General features: G+C 35.1%; 1 protein-coding gene across 3 annotated transcripts; it reads right to left on the minus strand.

Annotated features, from left to right (window-relative positions):
• Nucleotides 1-14,901: 14,901 nt before the first annotated feature.
• LOC127078755 (ribonuclease TUDOR 1) lies at nucleotides 14,902-21,903 on the minus strand. 3 transcript variants are annotated; one of them, XM_051019186.1, is made up of 17 exons: nucleotides 21,678-21,903; nucleotides 21,162-21,345; nucleotides 20,965-21,039; nucleotides 20,737-20,850; nucleotides 20,532-20,636; nucleotides 19,966-20,172; nucleotides 19,677-19,889; nucleotides 19,493-19,600; nucleotides 18,549-18,719; nucleotides 18,201-18,398; nucleotides 17,768-18,124; nucleotides 17,439-17,669; nucleotides 17,169-17,357; nucleotides 17,011-17,088; nucleotides 16,716-16,910; nucleotides 15,574-15,951; nucleotides 14,902-15,360 (listed from the first exon to the last, which is right to left on the minus strand). In XM_051019186.1, exons 2-17 carry the CDS (start codon nucleotides 21,321-21,323, stop codon nucleotides 15,172-15,174), a joined length of 2,970 nt encoding a protein of 989 aa, XP_050875143.1. In that variant the 5' UTR covers nucleotides 21,324-21,345; nucleotides 21,678-21,903; the 3' UTR covers nucleotides 14,902-15,171. The 3 variants fall into 3 exon arrangements, with proteins under 3 accessions (XP_050875143.1, XP_050875145.1, XP_050875144.1); XM_051019188.1 differs by having other exon boundaries at nucleotides 21,704-21,898; XM_051019187.1 differs by having other exon boundaries at nucleotides 21,665-21,890.
• Nucleotides 21,904-24,851: the final 2,948 nt, after the last annotated feature.

The raw sequence follows: 24,851 nt of genomic DNA on the forward strand, positions 1-24,851 counted from the left end.
GTGTTTAAGGGTGTAACACCTCAAAATTTGCCCTCCTCTCTTGGGATTAAGCTTAACATATTGCATGCATTTTTAGGTCATTAGGCATTGCATATTGCATATCATGTGGTTACATTGTGCAAGCCATTCTCCCAAGTCTTGATCAGAAGATGAGATAGTCAAGGTGCAAGCCTAGGGTTTATTGACTGATCATTGGCCATCTGAGGATTGGGCTGTGAATTAGGGTTTGGTGATTCTCAAAGGATATTGGTCTTCATCTTGATTGCAATGATACATCATCATCATCATGGTTGGATGTCATCAGAAGATTGAAGAAGATACCTTGAGATTAGGGTTTTGACCATTGGTCAACCCTAATCAGTTGTATTGGGCCAGTCAGGGCATGATCAGGAGATGGGGTTTATGATGGTTATGAGGTTCATTTTATGATTGTATTGTGTTTATTGAGGCTAGGGTGTCACCCTTGAGCCATTTCAGTTGAAGATTGGAGCTTAATGTGATCTATGCATGGCCAGATTCATCTGTCAGATGAAAAGTCAACTGTGGTCAACTGTACATGATCTGATGGATCTGGAGGTGGAAATGAGTTGGATACACTTCATTCATGTTGGAACAAGTGTTAAATGACATCTCAAAGCTTAAGAATGAAGGAAATCAAGTCAGAACAAAAACTGCCAAAAATAGAAAGTGACTTGTAATTGAAGTTTCCAAAAATGGAAAGTTTTGGACCTCAAAGCCACGTGTCCAAGGAAGCTTCAAATGAAAATTTGTTCAACATGAAAGTTGTAGATCTTGTTCTCACCTTTCCAAAAAGTCCAAGAACTTGAAAATCCCATGTATGGTTGGAAAATTATGGCTCAGTGAAATTCAAAAATGACCTGTAATCAGGAGGCCATAATTTCCACATGCTTTGTCCAAATTGCAAGTTCTTTATATGCACAAACTCCATTTGACATGTACTTTCATGGTGCATAATTGGATTTTTCCAAAAGTGGTCAATGCAAAAGGTCAATTTTCAACTGGACAGTTAAATTGGACCAAGGGCAAAATTGTCCAACTTTTAAAATAATTGGAATTTTGAGATGGGACTTTTTGCTACACCTCATAAATGGAATTTGGAGTGTGTTGGAATCATCATTTCATGCATAGGCCTTGTAAATTGAGATTTGGCTTGAAAAATGCAATGGCTAAAATTGGATATTTTGCTACCACATAGTGAAATTGAGAAATAAGCATCCAATGAGAGTGAGGCAAGTGGCAATGGATTACACATGATATTTAGAGTTTGCATGAGCTGTCAACAGGTGTCATTGAGCTGGCATAGTGAAATTCCATTTTTGCCCCTTTTTGCAAATAACCATTTTCACTTACAATGCCAATTTGGTTAACAAGGTGATTAATCATGGATTAAGAGCAGCATATAAAAGCTTAATCATCTTCTAAACATAACAGAATTTCACAATTACCAAAGTTGGATCTCAAAACCTCTCACATTCATCAATTTCATCAAGAACTCAAGAACCTTCAACTTCCTCAAACTTCCTCAAGAGTTGATCAAATTTCGAATTTCCTTTTGTGTTGATCTTACATCATCTTCCTCTTCATCTGTTCGTGGTCATCATCATCCATTGCTTCGCCAATTGCAACTGTCCATCATTACATCATCTATGGCAAATTGAAAATTCGTGCACTAGGAGTGAAGGTGATTGAAACTGAGCCTAGCATTCATCTACCTGAAGCATATGCTGCATCTGTTTTGGACTTATTGGCGCTGAGGACGCTCGTGACATAGCTGCCATTCCAGGTTTGGCACTTTTTCGAGTTTCATAATATGCTTGTTGGTTATGTGCGTTTGAAAGAGCATGGATCGTAGAGTATGATGATGCTTGTGGTTTAGAGAATGGTTAACTGTAGGATAAGAAATCGCGATTTGAAGTTAAGAACACAAACCCTAATCTCTTCGATCCGCTTGATTTAGGAATGGTTAGGTCAAAATAGGTTAGTATTTGGATTGTAGAGGTTGAGACGGTTCTAACGAGTATCTATTTGTTCATTTCCATGGAGATTTGTTGTTCTTCGAATTTCTTGAATTCTGGAAAAGTTGAAGCTGAGAACGATGATGAAAGTGCTGTAGATCTTCATTTCTGTTTGAAAATTTGAAATATGTGTTTCCCTCCCGCGCCATATTTAATTACAAAAATGCCATTGTGTTAATTCAATTAATTCCAAATAATTCTAAAAAATACATAAACATGTTAAATAATTCATAAAAAATTGTAAAAAAAAAATCAGAAAAATGTGAGGATTTTTTCTTTGACTTTGTGGTTGAGTGTAGAATTTTTTTGACCTATTGGTCAAAGTTGTGCTTGGTAATAATATTATTTGGCTTAGGCTTGTTTCACATGTGTCCATTTTTGCTACCTTCTACCAATTTGATCATGAAATGCACATAATGTTAAATAAATGCCTGGAAATTTTTGTGATGATTCTTGACTCATTGATGCTCATTTATATGTAAATTTCATGAGTTTTTGATACCTGGACATGGAGTTATGAATTATTGAACTTAGGTGTGACAATTTGTGTCACACCTCTTGATGTCAAATTGCTGGAATTATTTGAGTGACCTATACATGTTGAAATTGATTGAAATTTTGCATGATGCTTAGTTAACATGTTAGGAAGCTTTGTGAATTTTTGTAGAATTTTACATTGCATTTTCAATTTGATTGTGATTTTTCATTTCTGTTGACCAATTGTGCAAGCTTGTATGACATAGGTTGGTAGATTGATTGGGAAATGCTCATATGGTGCTGTATGATCATGAAATTTGATATGCTTGTAGTAGCCACATGTTAGGACCTCCCTGTTTTGGTCTCATCCATTTCTTTTTTGTTTTCATTGAGTTATGAATTTTTGAAGTGAGTTCATGTATTGATGTTGTGATTTGGAGCATGTTATTGTGTCTGTTTTTGTTGATTTTCATTGACATGGTTCCATTTTCCCAATTAAGCTCAAATTTGGTGTGCCATACCTGGATTAGCCTCTGTTTAGGTGTAATTTATTTGAGAATTTTTGGAAGTGTTTTGGTGTGGATTTGAATGCAATAGTTCTGTTTGCATATTTGGTGCTTCACTTGAACCAATGTGGATTGTTTTGTGCATAACATGAGCATGATGAATGATATAAACATGAGACCAATTGTGTTGGCTTTTGTTTGGCATTAATTTGACTTTGGTTGGTGAATACCTTGCTGTTTAGGAATTTTTTCTTGCTTTGGACCCTAGGCTTAGCCTAGTGGTCTAGTCGCTAATGTTTGCTTGGTTTTTCAGGATCAAAAGCAATGCTCATGGAGAATGATCCAAATCAATTTTAATTGGTGTTGTTGATGTTTGTACACTAACATAACATTGTTTTGTAGGTGGTGAAGCTTAGGCTTGAGCTTTGAGCTTGCTTTATTGTGCATTGCTTTGTATAGTTTGATTGATTGAACACTTGCTGTTTGGTTTTGTCTGTCTGAGTACTAACTGTGTTGGATTGTTTCCAGGTACTTTAGTTGCTCAGTTCCTTGTGAACTTTTGCTTTGCGTTGCTTAAGCAACTTGCATTGAGGTAGGTCCTCTTGACTCCATGTAGTCTGGAGACCCGGCTGTTACCGGGCCGGGCAAATAAATGTCTGAAGTCCTCCTTAAGAGGCAATGATTGTGGTTGTTTATTTTTCGTGCCAAGCAGGTGAAAGTCCTTTAAATAAGGCAATTGGTGGAAGGTAGGGGTATGCAGCCTACCCCCCACTATTCAGTTGAGTCTTCTCCTTGCTCCCATTACATGGTTGTAGCATTGAGATCCAAGCCCAAGATCCTGTGCAGTGCACCTTGTGTCAGAGTCTCCGAGTATAGAGGGGTTCCCCCATTCTGGACCCATGCTCATTTGTCAGAAGCTCTCCCTGGTCAGGGATAAGAGCTGTGAGGTCTCATCCTCACTTCACCCTTTCATCTGCTTCACCTTAGCCTCGCAATGGCAAGGTTAAGAGCAAAACCAGCCTGTACAGACGACTTGCTTAGGCAGTCAAACCTGATTGATTGAGCCCCTTGTGTGGTTATAGTGCGTGCTGTGTGGATATCTGTTTGAGATGCTTGTTCTCATTTGATGTATGCTTGAATTATTTTGTATGCTTGTGTGCTGGCTTCTTTCCTGGTTAGGATAGGCTTGCTTATGCAGGTAGGATAGAAAATCGAACTTAGGGTAACGATGCATGACAACACTAGGCTCGAGTCTCAGCTCCCTAGTAGTGTGTCTTTCCCCGGTTTCTGGTTAGCAATTTAGTCCCTTTCAGGGGAACTACATCGCCCTGATCCTCGTGCCAGACGAGGTATGTAGGCAGGTGGTCGTGCGAGACCACTCCGGGCAACCTTTTTCTTTTTTGTGTGTGTTAACTTGTTATCTGATTGTATGTTTTGGCTCGGATGCCGACGTAAGCCCAGTGATTGGCTGTCGGGCTCCACGTTTGCCGTTTTGAGTGTGTTTTGGTTCGGATGCTGACATAATTCCATCCAGTGGTTGTCGGGCTCCTTGTTTGCCATCTGCTTGTTTGTTTTGTGTTGTTTGGCGTGCGTAAGCCGAACTACAGAGGCTCTGATTCTTGTTCCAGACAAGATATGTAGGCATAAGACGCGACGTCTTATCGAGCTCCCTTCTCTTAACCCCACCTGCGTTCCCCGTGTGTGTGTGTGATGTTTAGCAACCTTTTCTTTATTCTAGGACGTGGATCCCGTCGAGTACGAAGGACGTGAGGGGTGCTAATACCTTCCCCTCGCGTAACCGACTCCCGAACCTTTTCTCTCTGGTCGCGAGACCATGTCTTTCCAGGTTTCTCTGAGCGTTTCCTTTCCCTATCTTGGGATAAATAACGTTTAGTGGCGGCTCTGTGTTGTATTTTTATTTGAGTCTCGCCGGTTGATTTTTCGCGGATGCGACAAAGGGCATACGTAACCTCCCGGTAACCGCATTGGTGAGTGCGACCTATTTTCGGATGGCAACGTTGTTCGTAACAAGAGGCAGGCGCTGGAATGAAGTGTTGCAGACGAGTCAAGTATATAGTGATGCCTGCATGAAGTTTATGAGGCAGGAATCTGCCAAAGCCAGCAGCCATCGGGTTACGGAATTCGACCGCCATGGCCACACTTTTAGTGTCAAGGAAACAATTGACCACAACCAAGGGCTGCCCAGACAAGAGTATAGGGTCCTAATACCATACCGTTGGTGCGACTGTGGTCAATTTCAGGCCTATCGTATGCCTTGTTCCCATGTCATTGCAGCGTGTTCACACAGCCACTTCGATGCATTATCGCTAGTGTCTCCAATCTACAAAGTTGCAACATTGCTCAATGTATACGACAATCCCTTTCCGGTGGTAGCATTGGAGGCGTATTGGCCAGAGTATGACGGGGAAATTGTTTGGCACAACGAATCGATGCGGCGGAATAAAAGTGGTCGCCCAAATAGCAGGCGCATTAGAACTAAAATGGACGTCGCAGAGAAAATGCAGAGGAAGTGTAGCATATGTAGACAACTAGGGCATAATAAGAACAAATGTCCATATCGTGGATCTAGTTCCACAACTTAGTTTTCATTTTCATAAATCTGTGTACCAATGCTGTTTATCATTAAAGTTTACTTTTTATTCCAAATAGAAGATGACACTTGAACAACAAACACAAACATCTAATATTACAACACCAATTACCTGAGAAACAAAAACAAACACTAGAACAAAAACAAGTACTAAAACAAGAACAAGTACTAGAACAATAACAAATACAACAACAACATGACAGACAACCATTAAAATCTAAGAAATTACAACAGTTAACACTATATCGTCTGATCCATGCATCATTTGGATGCAATCAATGTCGCTTTCAACTTCAACCCACCAACGTATTGTTTCTCCAGTTTCAAATGAGAACCTTGTTCTAAGCCTCTGAATCCTTCTTATGACTTCACCAGGTTGGTAATCTCCCTCTAACCAAGACATCAAGGACCTTTTTAGTTGGTCCAACGAACGGATGTTCCAAAACTTCATCTCCATTGGGGGTTTCAAAGGCGAAAAAATAACATGCCCATCCCTTTTTAAGATTACTTGTTCAGGATCCGGGCACCTTGATGATGTTCGCTGCCATGACGACGGTCTTGGAGATGCCATGAACTCAACTTGATAGAGAAAGTGATAAGAAATAGTGGTGAAGCAAATGCAAGGAAATAACACTTTATTTATAGGAAAAGATCTGGGTTGTACACCAATCTACTTAACCCTAATTAGTGTCGCACTTGATTAATTAGGGTTTCAATTAGGTCATAACTACCAAACTCTGATTATAACCGATCAATAAACCCTAATTATAATTGATAGATTAACCTTAACATGATTAACCCTTATTCTCCCAAAAATTTATAAATAATATTATTTACTTATAAATTAAATTAATATATATATAAATTAATATATATATATATATATATATATATATATATATATATATATATATATATATATATATCTTGTAAATAAATATTTATATATATTAATTTACATGTGTATAATATTAATTGTTTATAAATTAAATTAATATATATATATATATATATATATATATAAATTAATATATATATAAATTAATATATATATATCTTGTAATAATTTTATTTATATATAAGTGTTAATATAAATTAATATAATTTATAAAAAAAATATATTTATCAAATATCTAATATTTAAAAAAAAAAATTAAAAAAAATATAATAAAACATGTTAAAAAAAAAACATTGGGAATGGGTGTAGGCGCCACCCCTAGTGGCGACTTGCCCTACCCATTAAGGGTAGGCGCCAACTAGGGTGGCGCCTATGTACACATTTAGGGTAAATTTTGCCCATTTGTGTAATATTTTTGAAAAAATGGTTAATTTTGAAATTTTTTTAAAAATTCTGGATATTTAAAAAAAAAATTCAAGTATTCTTTATATAGTGAAAAATTTATCCAAGCAAAGAAATATTCTTAGGGTCGGGTCCGCTTTATAATCAATTATGCTATGACTATAATCGATTATGACTAAGAAAAATAGAAAAGTTTTTACTAGATATGAAACATAATCTATTATAAGTTTCATAATTAATTACCATGCAATTTCACCCCATAATAAATTACAGAAATGCAATAATCTATTATCAATTTTTTTTTGCTATATAATTAATTATATAAGCTTCATAATCTATTAAACTTTGGTTTGAAATATTTTGGTCCATTCCAAAGTGATTTCAGAAGTAGTTTTAAAAATAAATGAAGTTTTAAAAAGTGTGTGTGCGTATGTGTGTTTGTACGCGCGTGTATGCATGTGTGTGTAAAATTTTAGTATTTTGAGAGCGATTCACTTAATATTATATTTTTATCCTATAAAAAAAGATAAGCAATAAAGCATATGGTTATTGTTTCTTGATAATGTTCTTTTGAATTTGGTTCTTTTGCACCAATCAACAAAAAAAATTCATTTTTTTATTTGATTCAAATATTCTTCTTTGTTTGATGATGTTTATGATATTTTATTTGATATCTTTGTCATCATCAAAACTTTGTTATACATGTCCAACATATAAAACCACAATATATAGTCTTGGACTTACTATTCCTTTACAATATTTTGCAACGTGGTATTTATTTAACATGTATATTTTCAAACAACTCAAACAATCTTAATCTTGATCGAAAAAGATACATCACTTATCATTGCCCACATAGGCAATCATAGTTCAAAATAACTATCATACTCTACCATAAAGAGTATTATGACTTGAACTTACACCACTATAATTTTTTTAACATTTACTTCACTAAAAATTATAGTTCCAAGAACAATCATACTCCACCATAAAGTGTATAGTCATTTGAAGCTAAACCAAGAATATTTTACATTGTCATCACTTACAACCATAATTCAAAATAACTTTCATAGTCCATCATAAACGGTACCGTCACTTGAAACTACACTACTCTAATACTTTTCACCTATAAAATATGAGGTTGTAAATATATTTTTCAACCTCCATGTTGATAGAAAACTCCTCAAACACTCACATAATCTTTCATCTTCTATGTTGGTAGAAAACTCTTCAACCACCAACAAAATACCACAACACACATTGCATCAATATCAATCAACACGTGTATACTAGCAAACACCCTATAATTCTAATTGTATTAACACATCATTGACTTAAACTTTTCACAAGCTAAAAATAGTACATCCATTAAATTTCTCTATGTCAAACTTCACATTAGAATTTATGACCGTAACTGAACAACACTTTCAAAATATCACCTTTTTTTATGTGGAAGATCATAAAAAATGCAACCACGTACCATACTACCATACATACTAAGAGCTCTTATCCCAGATAAAACCAAAAGCTCTTATATAATTGTTAGGCAAAACCAATATAGATAAAATAAATAACATAATCATAACATAAGGATGTGACATGGAAACTCCAAAATTAAAGGAAAAATATTTTGTTTGTTGTCAAATGACAACCAGAGAATAATACTATGCAAAATTCGTTACAACACATAGACTGTCCTCAATCACCTGCAACCCCTAGTTCAACATGGCAACGGGGCAGTGCGAGGACGAATTTAAGAATTATCATCCCCACCTGCCTCTCTATACTAATTGCCTGTCTCCAGCCCCCATTGAGGGTAACAATTGACCATCCACTCCCGCTCCAATTGGAGAACGGGTTTCCCCGGCTCGTCCCGTATTCACTCGCATTTTTTTTAAATGCATATTTTTTTCTAGCAACAAAATAAATAATTAAATTAAATATTTGATCATTTTAGTCATACTCATATTACATAGTCATTTTTATTTAATCTATATTTTCAAAAAAAATAAATAGCAATTCTAATAAACTTGCTATTTTAAGATTAAGAGAAGTAAATAATTAGTAAAATTATTTAAAATAAATATAATAAAATAAATTTAATAGGTTGGTGTGAGGCGGGGTGAGAGTATTCTAACACCCCCACCCTCGTGATTAAAAATCGGGTTTTTTCCGCACCCGTTAAATTTGATGCAAGGCAGTCGAGTTTAGATTTTTTTTGTCATACTCTTAAAATAAAATATCTAACTACATATCACAATAAATTAACACAATATAATTGGATAAAAAGAAAAAATTGAGATACATTTATACAATCTTGGACTTATGATTCCTTTACAATATTAGGAGATGTGGGACTTATTTAAATTGTGTATTTTCAACCAACTCAACGCTTGTTGGGGAGTAAGTGAAAATCAGGAAAAACAATGGATCCAATGCTAGATGATCAAAAGAAAGAGAGACACACATCACTTCTCCATCCAAAACCTAAGACATCAAATATATGAGTCAGCTCTCTTATAAATATAAAATTTTACCTATTCATAGACAATATTTCTCACATGTGTGAGTTCTCACAATCTATAATAGAATGAACCACATGATCTAGCTCACGCTATCCCACCAAACCAAACCAAAACTCATATTATTCATTGGAGAGTCCAAGAAAACTAAGAGCAATAATAAGACCAATTCTTCAAGCTGAGACACTAATTCTACACTCAAAATTCAAAGGCATTGATTATATGAGATACTCTTATAAATACAATACTTTACCAATTCATACGAGATGTAGAGGTTAAGCACTCGTATTTAAACCCAATAATATAAAGAATGGCCAAAATACATTAACAAATGTCCAGTTAGATAAGTTCATATTGATCATTAGGTTCAATCACAAATTATGGATGAATTAGACTTCAAGCAAAGAATTCAATTTGCAAGTAATTTAATACAATTGATTAGATTAATACAACTTAAGATATGATAACGACATCACATATAGGTCACTACTATTAACTAAAGAAATTCAAAATGTTGAAAAAACATCAAAATCCAAATATGCAATACAAAGATTACCTACACTCAAATCAACACTTTAAAATTAAAGTAAGATTAACAATGATTATTTATAATCACAACATCATGTATATCTAAAAAAAATACTTAGACTAAGATAACATAACATATAATAGGATGTTATAATGTCAAAATTATCACCTTAATTCAACGTTGGCTACAAATGAAATATATTAAACTGACCGCTCAATGTACAAAGAGTTAGAGATGTCAAAATAAAAATTCAATTGCCTCTACTTGTCCATTTGCATGAGCATTTTATTTTCAATTTTTTATACTAATAATTTGATATTCCTGGATTAAGAAATACCTTACCATTTCTAAAAAAAGCACATCTCCCATATCAATAGTCAAAATTGCTGATCAGTGCATTTTGAATGCACGTTCTTCCATGTTTGTACTTAAACATTTCTTCGGTTTGCTTTGATTATTTTTATGTTTTAATGTGTTTTCATAATTTATGTTATTTTTGCACTTATTTAATTTTCATATTAATTTTCAGCATTAGCAGCTTTCGCGAGAAAAATCATATCTTGAACTAGGAGTATCGGATTGAGACGTGCTACCAGTCGATGGAAAGCTAAGAAAAAGATCTACAACTTTTGTTCAAAAGTCGAGAGCTGAATCAGACTGTAGCAGGTCCAGAAATTTCGTTGAAGCTGCTGCATTATTTTTATATTTTGTTTAGGTTAGTTGTATTGGGCCCGAATCGTACATTTGACCCGGTTGAGTTGTGAAACGGGTTTGGGTGTTTTTACCTAGGTTAGGCAGCCAAAAAGAAGGGACGTTTTTCTGTTCATGTACGATTTTTTGAGAGCTAGCAAGATGACTATGGAGAACTAATCCCTTTTGAATTAACCTGTTGTAACTCAGAATCCGCTTTGAGGTTTTTATTAATTCCAATTTGTTTCCTTTGAATTCTTCTTATAATTCCAATTATTTGCTTAATCTAATTGTTGCTATAGGATAGAATCCTTAAATTCGATTGATGAATGATGATCCCGAATCAATTTCGTGTTAACATAGCTTTTATTTTATCACGAACGATCAAGTTGCGTCTGCTTAATTCGCAATAGTTTTTAATCCGTTTGTTTAATTCGGAATTTGGGAATATTACTCGCATAATTTCCTTTACGCTTGTTAATGGTAATTGTAATCGAATAGGAGCAGACCCGTTAGGGATTTGGAATTTTATAAGAATCAATGATAAGTCGGAAGATGATGCAGTAGGTTGGTTTGTGTCAGCTTATTTTATAATCACTTTTTTTTAATCACTTTTCATAGTCACTTATTCTAAATCGAATTGAAACCCCCATATTTTGTTTTCATACTTGGTTAATTTGTCAAGAGTCCTTGCGATACGATACTCGAGGTGTCGCTTTCCGTTTACTATATATTATTACTCGTTTTGATCCGCGTGCGACAGCGCATCAATCCCCCCAAAAAATGTGATCTTTAGTGGAGTTTATAAAAAATTCCATCTTTGCCTTTTTTTTATTAAGGAATTGCCTCTATTCATTTTTAATAATAATATATTTAAAAAGATGACTTTAAATTCAAAAGGACGGTAAATTGTGATTTCAAAAAAAAAAGTTGAGAATGTTAACGCACCTCCTCACGTCTAAGACTAAACATTTGAAACATGAAAATAAATGGTGGGTGGTTCGATAATAAAAACATGATAAAAGGTGGTCCATTGAATCTTAAACGAGACTCTTTATACCATACCATGTTAAGAAATATGGTTAGGATAACTCATCCCTACAAAACCGGCTTATAGAGTGAGAATTGCCCCTACTTGTAAGGACATGTTCAGACCATATATTATTCGATGTGAGACTCTTAATAGAGAAATAATAGACTTTTAAAACAAATTTTATGCAGAAGATAGAAGAAGAAGATTAGAGATAATGAACAAAAATAAATAAAGAGATTAGGGATAAGTGAAAGCACTACACACTATAGTTTATATTGGTTTAGGCTAAAACTATAAGGCTACGTCCAATTCTCAAGAATAGCATCTTGAGATTTTCCACTATCAACTAAACTTTTAACATAAATTCAATTCACAACCTTTACACAAAGCTTTTAATACTGGTTCAATTTGCAACCTTTACACCAAACTTTTAATCATATTTATATTGCAAACTTATATCTTACAAGTTTAATAGAAGAAGTTTCTCTAAGTTTTACAATGATATCAAAATTACAATTACACAAGATTCTATATAGTGGTTTATCTCTAAGTATTAAAATATATTTGAAATGTATGAAAATTATGAAACAAAGTGAAAGAAGAAGATAAGGCTTTTTAAAAGCTTTTCAGATTGCTGGCAGATTTTCAAATGATCACCAATGCCCTTTGTATATATGAGTTGTCATAAAGTTTCATAGAAAATAAAACAATGGAAAATACTCAAAATCGGACCATAATCAATTATGGCATGACTATAATCAATTATGCTAAGATTTGAGGAAAGTTTAGCTCATATGTGCACCATAATCTATTATGCGCAACCCATAATTGATTACACAATAAATTTTTTATCTTTAGAGAATTCAAACACAAACAACAGATATCTTGTATAACCAGGCACATAGAGAATCTGATTAAATGTCAGGGACATGCCATAACTAGACTTGAAAGCCACAATAGAGGACCTTAAATTTATAACGATTGACCATTAGCAACCCATACCCTACTATGACCATCATAAGATTTCTTGGCAGGTAAAAGGTGAGCATAAGGTGTAAGATGATGAGAGGCATCTGAATCAACAAACCAAACTTAAGATTCAAGCTATAAAATAGTCTTGTGTTGTAGTCGTCATAGATATGAACTCATAGTCAGACGTGGATGTTTCATGTTGGTCCCTTGTTGAATTCTTATTTTCGGATGAATTTGACTGAACACGCCGGAGAGAAAAAAGGATTCGTCAAATTTATGTCAATAATCACTAACTGAGTAACCATACTTCCCTCATAGTTAGGCATGGCAACGGGGCGGGTCGGGGACGGTTTTTACCTCCCCAAACCCAAACCCGAATCCCCAAACAATTCTCGTTCCCCGCCCCAAATCCAAACGGGGATGGAGAATTAAAACCCAAACCCGTCCCAAACGGGTTTAGGGTTCAAGTTGGATTCGGGTATCCCCACCCCGCCACCATCCATTTAGTGAAAACAATTTTTTTAATAGAAATATTTAATTTTTTAAAAATCAAATTACATTATAAATAATAAAATAAAAAAATAGCATACAGACATTTCGAATATTTTAAATAATTAATACAAATCAAAATATTAAAATATTGACCACTTATTTAATATTCTAAATCATCAAAAATAAATAATAATGTACATAATAAAATAAACGGGACGGGTTCGGGGTGGGTACTAGTGTCCCCATTACCCGACCCGTCCCCATATTTTATAATCGAAGAAAATCCAAATCCAAACCTAGTCAAAGCGGATTTTCCCCATCAACTTCAAGACGGGTTCGGATGGGTACCCGCGGATACGGATTATGTTGCCATGCCTACTCATAGTTGACACGTAGATTGATTACAAGTTGAAATGCTCCCTCTACCACGACTTCTGCCATGAGACACTCGACCTCTACCACGAGTACCGTAAAAGTTATCCTGTGCACCACCTGTTTGTTAATTTTTGTGAACGACATTTACAGTGAGATTCTAAACATCTAACTCTTGTCAAAACTTGTTCAATGAGCTTTGTGTACATATAAGAGTGCTTTAACATCAGAGTGTAGCATTTCTTTGGGAGGCCATCAAGAATGGAGTCAATTTGATCTTTCTTCAAGATAGTGTCACCAACCACAAGATTCATACTCCCTCAACATGTTGGTTCCATATTATCTTGTAACCTTATGGATAACTTTGAGCAAAGTTGTGATTCGAGTTCAGATCAGAGACACTATAGAAAGTTAATTATGAGGTTGGAACAACATTGGTGATTGTTACAGTGTAAGGCTCTTTCATGGCTGAGAGTTGGGCGAGGTTGCAAGGAAGAAAATGAAGAAGAGGTTCTTGAATTCCATAAAAAATGAGTAACTGAAAGTTAGTTACACGTAACAAAGTTTGTTAGAAGAGCAGAAGTGGATCTAACTATGTGAATAATACCATAATAGACTCGATGGAAACTCAACTTTGCATTTAGCATTCATCAAACTTTACAAAGGTGAAATACCATAATAGACTCCATGGAAACTCAACTTCTTTGCATTTAGCATTCATCAACCTTTACAATAGCTCTACTGTTATATTTATATTGGTGTACATCAGTTATTACTCTTACTACTATATCAGTTATGCTAAAGCTAAATTTCAATTTCTTATCAAAATTTTGATTGAAATGCCACAAATCCTCTACAATAGTTACTCTCCACTCCACTTGTTCTATTTCATTAATAGTTACTCTTTGAACCTCAACGGTCTTATTGATACGTTTCCTTAAGATCTTATAACGAAATATGTTTTTAGCAAACTCAATTTCTTGAAAATTTTCAATTTGGGAAATATAATCACTAGTTTTGGATATTCCGGAATGAGTGCATTCCTAGCTTTGAAATCAATTAGCAATTTGAAGTCTTCAATCAAAGCTTCATATTCCTAGCTTTGACCACAAATATTTGAAAAAAAATGCATGAAACAACTCACGGCAATTTCAACAGACCAGCACATATATATTAAGTTGTTTAAATAGAAAATAATCACTTTTAACTCAACTTTTTGGCCTAGTTTCTACCCTATGCCAAAAGAAATCATGCAAGTACTCCAAGGATACTGTTTAAGAAATTTATAATAAAAAATTTATCAAACTAATAAAAATAAAAAGCTAAATTCGTACTAAATCCGAAACCAAACAACACCACAGTAAAAAAGGAAAGACACAGTTTCTTAAATAATCAAAACATCTCTGCCGTCTTTTTAAAAAAGAACCCTGCCGCATGTACCTTATTATGACATCTATGGAAAAAATTGTTCAGCCAAATCTAACAATAAAAGTTAAAACAAAAACAAAACAAAACTTACAAAGGAAATACACGGCATTTTCTTCTTTTTCTCTCTAACTCATGTCTATAACTTGAATCATTTTCTCTCTCAAGATGTCTATATATTTTATAACTTATTCATCCCGTTACACTTATCTGCGGCCACCGGCAGGTTTTCGTGGAGGAGCAGTGTCCTCGTCATCAGACTGAATATCTCCATACTGCCATATTCCACGCCTGCTGGTTCTTGCCTCTCCTTGGAACATTTCCAAATTATCAAGGGCCTGCTTTCTTGCTGATCTATCCCACCTGTTCCTTTTTTCCATCCTAGCAAGTCCTTCCTGAGAATTCCAAGAAAACAAAAATGTTCAAAGGTATGTGTTTGTGATTGTTGTTTGTTCAAAGCAATAGTACAAGAAAACAAAAATGTTCAAAGCAATAGTACAAGAAAACAAAAATGTTCAAAGGTATGTGTTTTGTGATTGTGAGTATTCTTTGTTCTAGCAATAGTTTTGAAGCATTTCAAGCAAGAGTTGGTAGCAATAAATAAAAACCTGAAGCATGGCAGCATTGACACTGATCTCAGCATCGACAGCAACAAGAGTTACAGCAATAACTGGTCCAGTTCCCTGCCCTTTCACTTTTCCTCCGGTAGTGTCTCTCTCCTCAACCATGGCCCTAAATTCTTTTCCACTGCTTAAAGTGAGTTCACTCAAGTATTCAGCTGCTTCTTGACCAAAATCCTCTTCCAAGTTTGGTATCTTAATGTATGCAAGGCTACACAATTGAGCAAGGCCGGGTGCTAATGACACAGATGGATCAAGAGGCCTCAGTTGACTGTATGGTACTTCTTCTTGATTTCCATAATCAAGGTAGAATACTTCAAACACATCCTTCGAAGATTCAACTGGTCCTCGAGGCGTATTGACAACCTTAACAATTCAAACATGAATAATCAGTACAAAGGAATGTGGCACTACCATTTCACAAGGTGATATACAATTGATGCATGCATTGAGTACTTTGCATCACATTAACTGTGACATGCAGGAACTTGGAAAAAGTGGTCATAAGGAACTTGTGCATAAAGTATCAATCATGTAACGGGAATATCATGCTCAATAATCCCAGGTCAATCATATTTTTGTGCAAATATTTTTAAGCAGCTAGATTGTGCAAAATAATATGGTAACAAGATAAATCCGGTTAACATCATTTATCAAAAAAAATAAAAATGATAATAAACAAAATGTTTATAAAATATATGCCATATTTATGCAATATCAACCTAAATGCTTGTAAAGAGGTCAACATAGTAAAAATGGGAAGCAAGGGATTCAAAAATTAGAGAAACAATTGTGCAAGAAGACAACAACAATAAAAGGAAAAAGAGTAACCAACAAAAGTAGGGAAAAAAGAAACTTGTGATTAAATATAATTTAAAATATCCCCTACTAAAAATTGAACCAAACAAATTGATTTAAAATATCTCCTTCAAACTGACTATAAGGAATCCAGAAAAGAGAAAAATATGAAAGAAATAGGTTGCTGTGACTCAATCATCAAGTGATATATTTTTAATCTGCTTCGTACTTAATCTATAATGGCAACATGTTTTTGCCCACAGGATTGCAATGCCTACACTGGTAGGGGGAGAATGTAAAAAGCAAAACAAAAATTTCATATTGGAACTTACCATTGCCCGATACCAAGACGTATCAGCGCGGAAATAACAGAGGACTATGTCGCCCTTCTTAGGATTAAAAGCACCAATCACAGGAGCTTCCTTCAGGTTCAAAGAAGCTAGTTGGTTCTGAATGGATGCTATCTTTTGATCTCCAACAGTCTGGACATAAAATTTACCACCTCCCAAGACTTCTGTAACAGTTACCTATGAATGCATGACAGTAGATTAAGTCATTCCCCATTAACACAAAAAAGGAGTCACTAGTACTTTCAGTAGTAATATAGTAACCCACAATCCAACACACCTTAAGTACTTCTTGCTGTTTGGTTTCAACATTTGCACCACTGGGTACTACCTCCCCTTCAACAAAATTCTCCCAGATCTGCAGAACAAATTTTTTTAGAATAGTTAACACGGAAAGAAAGTGATAATCACAAACCACGTTTGGGACCCCATTCTTACTTTCAGCTTTTTACTCTTAGCAGATTGTTCGGCTTGCTCTAAGACACGAAGATCAGGAATCCTGTCACTGCCAAAGGAGGTTTGTAGTTTTGCAAGACCGGCTTCGAGTAGGGCAACCGCCCCGTTTGTTTTCGACTCCCATAAGGATCCCAAGAATGTTCCAGTTCTATCGACAGTTTCTACCTCAATCTGCAGAAGTTAAATGTTTAACGGTAAAATAAAACTACACTCGGACTCAGGAATCTTAAGCTCAGAAAGCAACTAAATTACCTCAACATCTCTTTGCATTATCCTCCGCCTCATCAGTGCAATTGCCTCATCAGAATATGGCTCTTCACGACCAGGACATCTGACACCAGAGAATGCAAAAGCAATACTGCAAGTTTCTTTAGGAATCAACAACTTGAAACGGTGACCACTGAGGACATATTCCACTACAGCAGGAACTCTTCTACTTCTATGCAGGAAAGGCATGAAATCTTTGGCTTTCTTGGCCGATGCCTAATAATATGAAACATAAGAAAACAGTTAGACTTGAGTTACACTTTCTAAGCTTCAAAGTAAGAAACAAAATCCAGTATAATTAAAATTTTGCAAACCGTGGTCAAGTCAGTTATATGCATCACTGGAGGATCCTTGGCAGAATGGATCCCTTTCCTTCCAGAAATGGCACGTGATTCAGCAGCAAGAAGAGCATCATAGAAGTTAGATCTCTCTTCGAAGTCACGATGTCTAATGACAGTTCCAAAGCCACGACCAATTACCAATTCGCCGACATTCAACCCAGTTTGCTGACTTGCAGGAGCAGCAGCTGAAGGGGCTTGGTCATTGTCAGCTTTCCCTGAGGACAATAGGAAGACTGATCCAAAATCCATTACTCTATCACCAGCTCCCAATGGAGCTCCAGCTGCATCAACTGGACCAACCTTCCTAGAATATTCCATTTGTACATTCACCTGAAAAATAGAGGCAATCAATTGTAGCTAAAATCATCAATGATATTAAAAGAAGGTCCACAAGATATCTTCGTACTTGATGACCGATGAGGCGTGTTCTCAAGAATTCCTTTGCTTCACGTGCATAGGGAGCTGGTTTTTCATCTCGACGAGGATTGCCCATTTTTGGACACCTAATACTTGAAAGGTTAACTCGCCTCTCAGCTTGTGGGCTGCCATATGGAATAGAATCATCAGCAACAATGACGCAATCTCCACTCACAACCTCAACCACCTGAAAATTTCAAGAAATAAATACACTTAATTCCCTGGATAAATTACCATTGCCATAAAAATATGAGAGTATATTTTACCTTGCCAGTAAAATTCTGCTTAATTCACTGGATAAATTACCATTGCCATAAAAATATGAGGCATATTTTACCTTGCCAGTAAAATTCTGGTCATGAATTGCCTTGGAATTTGAAACCGGTGGCACATAGTTTGTCCAAATTCTTAACCTACTTTTCTTAGCCTCGAGCTCTGCAGACTTCAGCTTCCGCTTTGCATCTTCTTCCATCATGTTTGCACTCCATTCAACATATTTAGCAAAACCCTATTTGATGAAAAAATCAAATTGAGAAAGACTTACATTACAGCAAATATTAACAGACATTTCATCAGATAAAATACATGGAAAAACAGTTTGTCCGGGCTCCACCTAACACAAACTATCAAGCGACTTTAGGACATTCACATAATCTATTGACAAGGGAGAAATCTGGGATACCAAGGTCCACCTAGATGCCATGCAATAGATATTGCCTAAAGATATTGCATTAAAACTAAGGTAAATAATTATAAAATATAGAATGAATACAGTTGAGAAATGATAGAACATCTGTAATTCATTTTGTCTAATCTGTTCTCAGAAGAAAAGGAATCATGAAATATTTTCAGATTGTACTCCATTCAAGCAAATAAAGCCAGCATGATAACAAGTGTTTTCTTTTTCACACCCATTGAGTTGGTACTTGGTAGTAGAATACAGCCAGCATTATAACAAGTGTTTTCTTTTTCACACCCACTGAGTTGGTACTTGGTAGTAGGTAGGTAATCAAAGATTCCAATGGAACTTCAATACAAAATAGATCCTACTAGTTAAATATATATGATGAAATCCATGTGCCAACATGCACCCGCCCCATCTTGGACCCCTTCAAGTTAAGTACAACCACAAAAAGGATCCCAACTTGTTTTAGTCTCAAAAAATAATGAAGTGATGCTCCAGTATAAAAACCATGGCTGTAAACAAGTTAGGTCCAACAAGATTCGATTTTGACAAAATAAATCATGCTAATATTTCTCTATTCAAAACATATTACATACGTTTTCAACAAGCTCCAATGCCAGGTCCTTTGCTGATTCACCATCAGGATAATACACTGACCCAATCAAATTGCTGAACTTATCCACACCTTCCAGGACAATCCGAACCTGCATACCCATTTTGGAACTTAGAAAAACCCCAGAAATGCAAAAGCAATATAACTTGTAGAGGATTGTTGCTTACATCTCGATTCAATACACGCATCTCAGTGAAAAATTTAGCATCCGGTCCAAAAGGATCAGCTGAAGTTTCAGCAGCAGATGCTGAAACAGCAAGTCTTTGGGCAGATGTAAGTGGAGCTCGAGGTTCTGCAGGGACATCTCCATTAGTGCTATCAACTGTTACCTCAGGTTCAACAACAGTTTCAGGTGCAGCTCTCCTTCCCATTTGTGGCGACTGATGTAAAGAGAAAACAATAAGTGGCACACATAGAAAAAATGGTAGCAGCCAAAAGAGCAATTATGAAATGTACCTGGATTCCAGCAACGAAAACTTGGACAAACTGAAACTCCGGAAGCAAATAGATTCGGAGAGTACTTCCGTCACGAACCTGCTCAACAAGTGCCTCCATTGGTACTCCCTTACTTTTAGCTAACAAACCCATTGCATCAAAGTTGCTAGCATCACCAAGGGCAGATGGTGGTAGATTTCTGATGGATGCCTCGGCAGCACCTGGAACCTGCGATCATCATAAAATCATATGATTCACTCGTGGAGGATTTCAATTATATAAACAGAAATGACAACTATGCGTCTCTAGTTTCTATAGCATTCCAGAATCACCATATCTTGTTAATTTAAATGGGAAGTAGAAGATGGCGTCTATAAATATTGGATGATAAAGTAAGTTCAAGAAAATTACAGTAGAAAATACTGGCTAATTATTGTCATCAACATGGATGCCAAAACATTGCACCTCAGTCTTTAGTAAAACTAAGTTGCAAGAACATCAAGGAACCAACATGTGATTTTCATTCACGGCAGCAAAAGCAGCAACTTGATTACAAAGTTTTTGAAAAAAGGAAAAGCCAGACAAACCTTGCTCCAACGACCAAGGCCTTCTTGTTTAGCTTGCTCTTCCAGCCGTAACAACTCTGCCAGGAATGGACTCACCTCTCCTTTCTGCTGTCCCTGCTCTCTAACCTGCAGGAACAATCCCACAACTCATCAATCCAATTCAGACAGAAAAAATAATCCAAAAGCAACACATGCACATCTAGACATTAATCACACAGTATTCAACCTTTGCCCATCCTTGAGAAACAACCAGCATTGCAACATTTTTGTCGCCAAGAAAAACCGTTCCAAACTCCCTGTTTATTGATGGCACGGTGTAATCAATTCTGAAAGTAATCTCCTGTTACACAAACATATCATATCAGAACCATTGCATGCTTCATCAATCATTAAAAAAGTACAATAACAAACCACTCAAATCAAATCATAGTAACAAACAACTCTCTTTTCGCACCTTTCCAATGCAAAGCTTCCTCAGAAACTCTCTACTTTCCCATGCAAATGCCTCATCAACACCACCTCTACGCGCCTACAAAAAATTCCAAAAATACAAAACAACATAAGTAGTTAAAACAGATAAACCATGATTAAAAAAAACATATCAGCATATACTTTCTAAATCATCCTTCAAAAGTCAAAACACAAAATTACCAATCTCGGCGCAATCAAAGACGACAAAGTGATGGATTTTTCTGGAAGAACACCAGACTTAGCATTGGCTGCCACGGAAACAACAACAACGCAGTCCCCAGAAGTAACAGCCTTCACCTTTGCCTTATACCATGCCGAGTTCCCAGCTGCTGTTGTTGCCATTCTTCAACAGCTACCCTTCGATCTGCATCCAAATAACATAAACCGTCAACCTTCAAACCAATTCAATTCAATTCAATTCAATTCACAGAAATAATAAATAAACAATTCAACTTCCGACATCACCATGCAACAGATTAAATCCAAAATAACAGAATGCAAAAAACGAAGATTAATAAAACCATTCCGCGAGCTGTTTAAAGATTAATCAGAGTATAAATTAGCATGCATAAAATCTCAGATCTATAGATCAACGCATGGATGAGAATTTAGATTAAAAAACGCATTAAATAATGTAAACAATACGGATCGGATAATTAAAAACAAAATGCGATCGATCATACACGACGGCGATACCTTGAATGCTCACACTTCGGATCTACCTGATAAAAAAGAAGAACTGAACCAAACGCTGAATTCTGAATTTTTTTTTAGGTTTTTTATTTTTGTGTTATGTAAGATACTATAGATCCGAAGGTGAAGAACGAGCACCGGAAAAAAACACACGAGTTCGAGTGTTTAACTTTCAGGCGGAGAGCACGGAATGAAGGAAGAGAAGAGAACTAGAGAAGAGAACGATCGGAAGAAAGAGGTTTATATATTAGGTGAATTGAGTGTAGATTTTGAATAAAGCCCCTGGTATTGTTGTTAATTACGAGAAATGCCACTCATAAATCAGAATCTGTGAAAAGTAAAAAAGAACAATGGCACCCAATCCACCTTAAATTACTAATTTAGCATAGAGAGAGAAGAATGGGATAACATCTATCTTTCATTGTTTTAACTGTCTATTTTGAAAAGAAGTTATTATTCAAAACTATTTTATTTTCTGCTTTTTTTTTACTTGGAATTTTATTTAGTGTTTCTTGGTTTCATACAAAAGAATCACGTAATTAAATAAATATCTTAAATAGGTTTTTTAATATTAATAACTTACAGAAATATTAAGTCAAATTAAATTATAACACTTAATGTAACGCTTTTTAGAAAATCAATGTTTTGTCTTAACTGTTGGTAGTATATTTTGTATCGTTCTTTCTCATAAATTAATGTCTTTAAAATATATTTGTTATTTAGTTTATTTTGTTAGTTAAAATTTATTTTGTTTTGTCAGATGTAATTTATGATGGGCGTGATTTTTTCATCCATTGAAAATTACACCCCTTAAAACTCATATTTTTCCCTTTTATATGTTTTTATCAATTCACTTTTGAAGGCTTGGATTGAACGGGAGGAATTCTTACAAGATAGAATTCATTCCCATTTATGATACAAATAACTTTGATTTTTAATATTATCAAATAGATATAAGTTATTAACTTTATAACATTATTTCAAAGAAGTTAAACTAGTTTGTTTCACTTTTTTTAAATAATGATTTTTATAATATTGTATATTTTTGTTTAAAAGTTATAAAAAAATTAAATAAAAAAATAGTTTAAATATACAATGTTATTTTAGACATTCATACTATAAATTTTTTTAAATATCAAAATTTCAAAAATCAATTAAATTTAAAACTATTTTAAATAACTTTTATTTCAATTAGGAGCAAAAGATTGATGCTGTTTTTTTTCTTAAAGCAAAAGATTGATGACATGTGAGTATAAACTTTTTTGATCTGGTGGTGCTAGTCTCTAATATGCTAGAGTAGGATTGTGATGGCAGGTTTAGCACTTAAATGCAACGTCCAAGTAAGTGAGGTTAGAGAGGTGTGTAACTTGCATGAATGTACGAAAAGTTATTTGTCATGGTGCATGAACAAACTTATGTATATAATGGACTGTCAGCTTGGATCTGATGGATGATGATGAGGGTGCAGTCTGGATCCAATATGTGGTTCTCTAGCGAAGGTTTACCTGGTCATCGTTCTTCTTGCAAGAGTATTCTAGATTAGGCCTTAGGTGCTTGACCGATGTTGTTAGGCTGTTTGGCCGACTCAAAATAGTTGTTGCCAATTCCTCGCTATCATGTATGAAGTTAGGATTATGATGGAAGCTTTTCGACCGACCTCTAGACCAATCTTCTTCGTTGTCTTGATGAACGCCTAGGGCCATAGGCGTGTTGAGTGGTAATAGGTGATCTCAGGAACACACACATTAAATGTTTGTCTTGGAACTGAAACGTTTTGCAACCTAAATACTCCATGTAGCTCTAGGCTCATAGGGTAGGGAATGAGAATTTTTTACTCAAATACCCCACTTTTTCAAAAAATATCCCAAAATAACCTAGTTTTCAAAATAAATCTCAAACTACCTCAATTTCAAAAAAAAAACGTAAGGCATACGCGCCAGACCAATTGGCGCCTACCCTTAAACTTTAAGTGGGGGCGCCAATTGGATTGACTACAACATATGGTGCTGCCAATCCAATCGGTGCCCATGTGTAATTTGGAAGAAGTCACTAATTGGTCTGGTGCCTCAGTGTAATGTGATTTTTTTTATAAATAGATGTGTTGTGTGATTCATTTTTCTACATCTCATTTCGTCATATTACAAACATGTTCGGTGTTCGTCGTCGTTATGAAAAAGTGATTTATTCGAGAGACAAGTCTCCAATGTTGATGCTCTTCTGGAACATTTGTAGTTTCGATCAACTAAAGAGGGAGTTGGTTCGTTGGTTAGATGAAAAAATACCAGAAGGAAAAAAAATATAAGTATTGAGAGACTCGATAGTATATTTGATTGGGTGCGAGTAAAAATTGATAAGGATGTTAGGGAAATGATGTTTGGACAAGATGACATCAGTTTGATTGTTGTAATCAATTAGAAATGTTATGTTTTAAGTTTGATTATGTTGTAGTGATGTTTGTTGTTAACCTTGTTGTAACAAAAAGATAATGATATATAAAAATATAAGGTTACAAAAATTGAAAGGAGATACTAAATTATGATGCAGATGTTGCTCCTATATTGGGACATTTGTTCTTATTGTGTCCCGGTTGACGACATATACTACATAATGTAGCGGTAAATTCATGATCATCAAGCTATGGATAAGCTAGACATTAAATAACAAGAGTCGCCACCGCGCTTTTATTGTTTCCAAGGGAAAAGAGAAAAAGTACGAACAAAACCCAAAAAGTAAGAAGTTTTCAAATCAAAACTAATAAAATGTCAGAGATTACAGGTAATGGGGTTGGTTACACAGAGGGAAGATGTTAGCATCCAAAGTGTCCTAAGTACTCCTAGGGAGCCCTTTTTGTGTGCATATGTATTTGGTACAAAATGATGTTTACAAACAAATAGAATGGGGGGATGAGAAAAGAATTCATTAATTATATTTTTGTGTTTGACAAGACCTTCAGACTTGTGCCTACGTACCAACATAAAAATGAGGGATCAAAACCTCGTAGTTTGTGATACAAATTTCAAAGTGGATGTATTACTTTTAACAAAAATTAAGTTTGAAAGGCACAGAGACGCAAAAATGGTTTGAATGAGTTAGTTCTTTTTGGCTTTTTGAAGGTTTAAGTCAATTATAATTAAGTTTATTTACAAGTTTGATTAAGAAAAGGAAGTTTGAAAATTC

Source organism: Lathyrus oleraceus, chromosome 5, assembly GCF_024323335.1.
Source record: "Lathyrus oleraceus cultivar Zhongwan6 chromosome 5, CAAS_Psat_ZW6_1.0, whole genome shotgun sequence".
Classification (NCBI taxonomy): domain Eukaryota; kingdom Viridiplantae; phylum Streptophyta; class Magnoliopsida; order Fabales; family Fabaceae; genus Lathyrus; species Lathyrus oleraceus.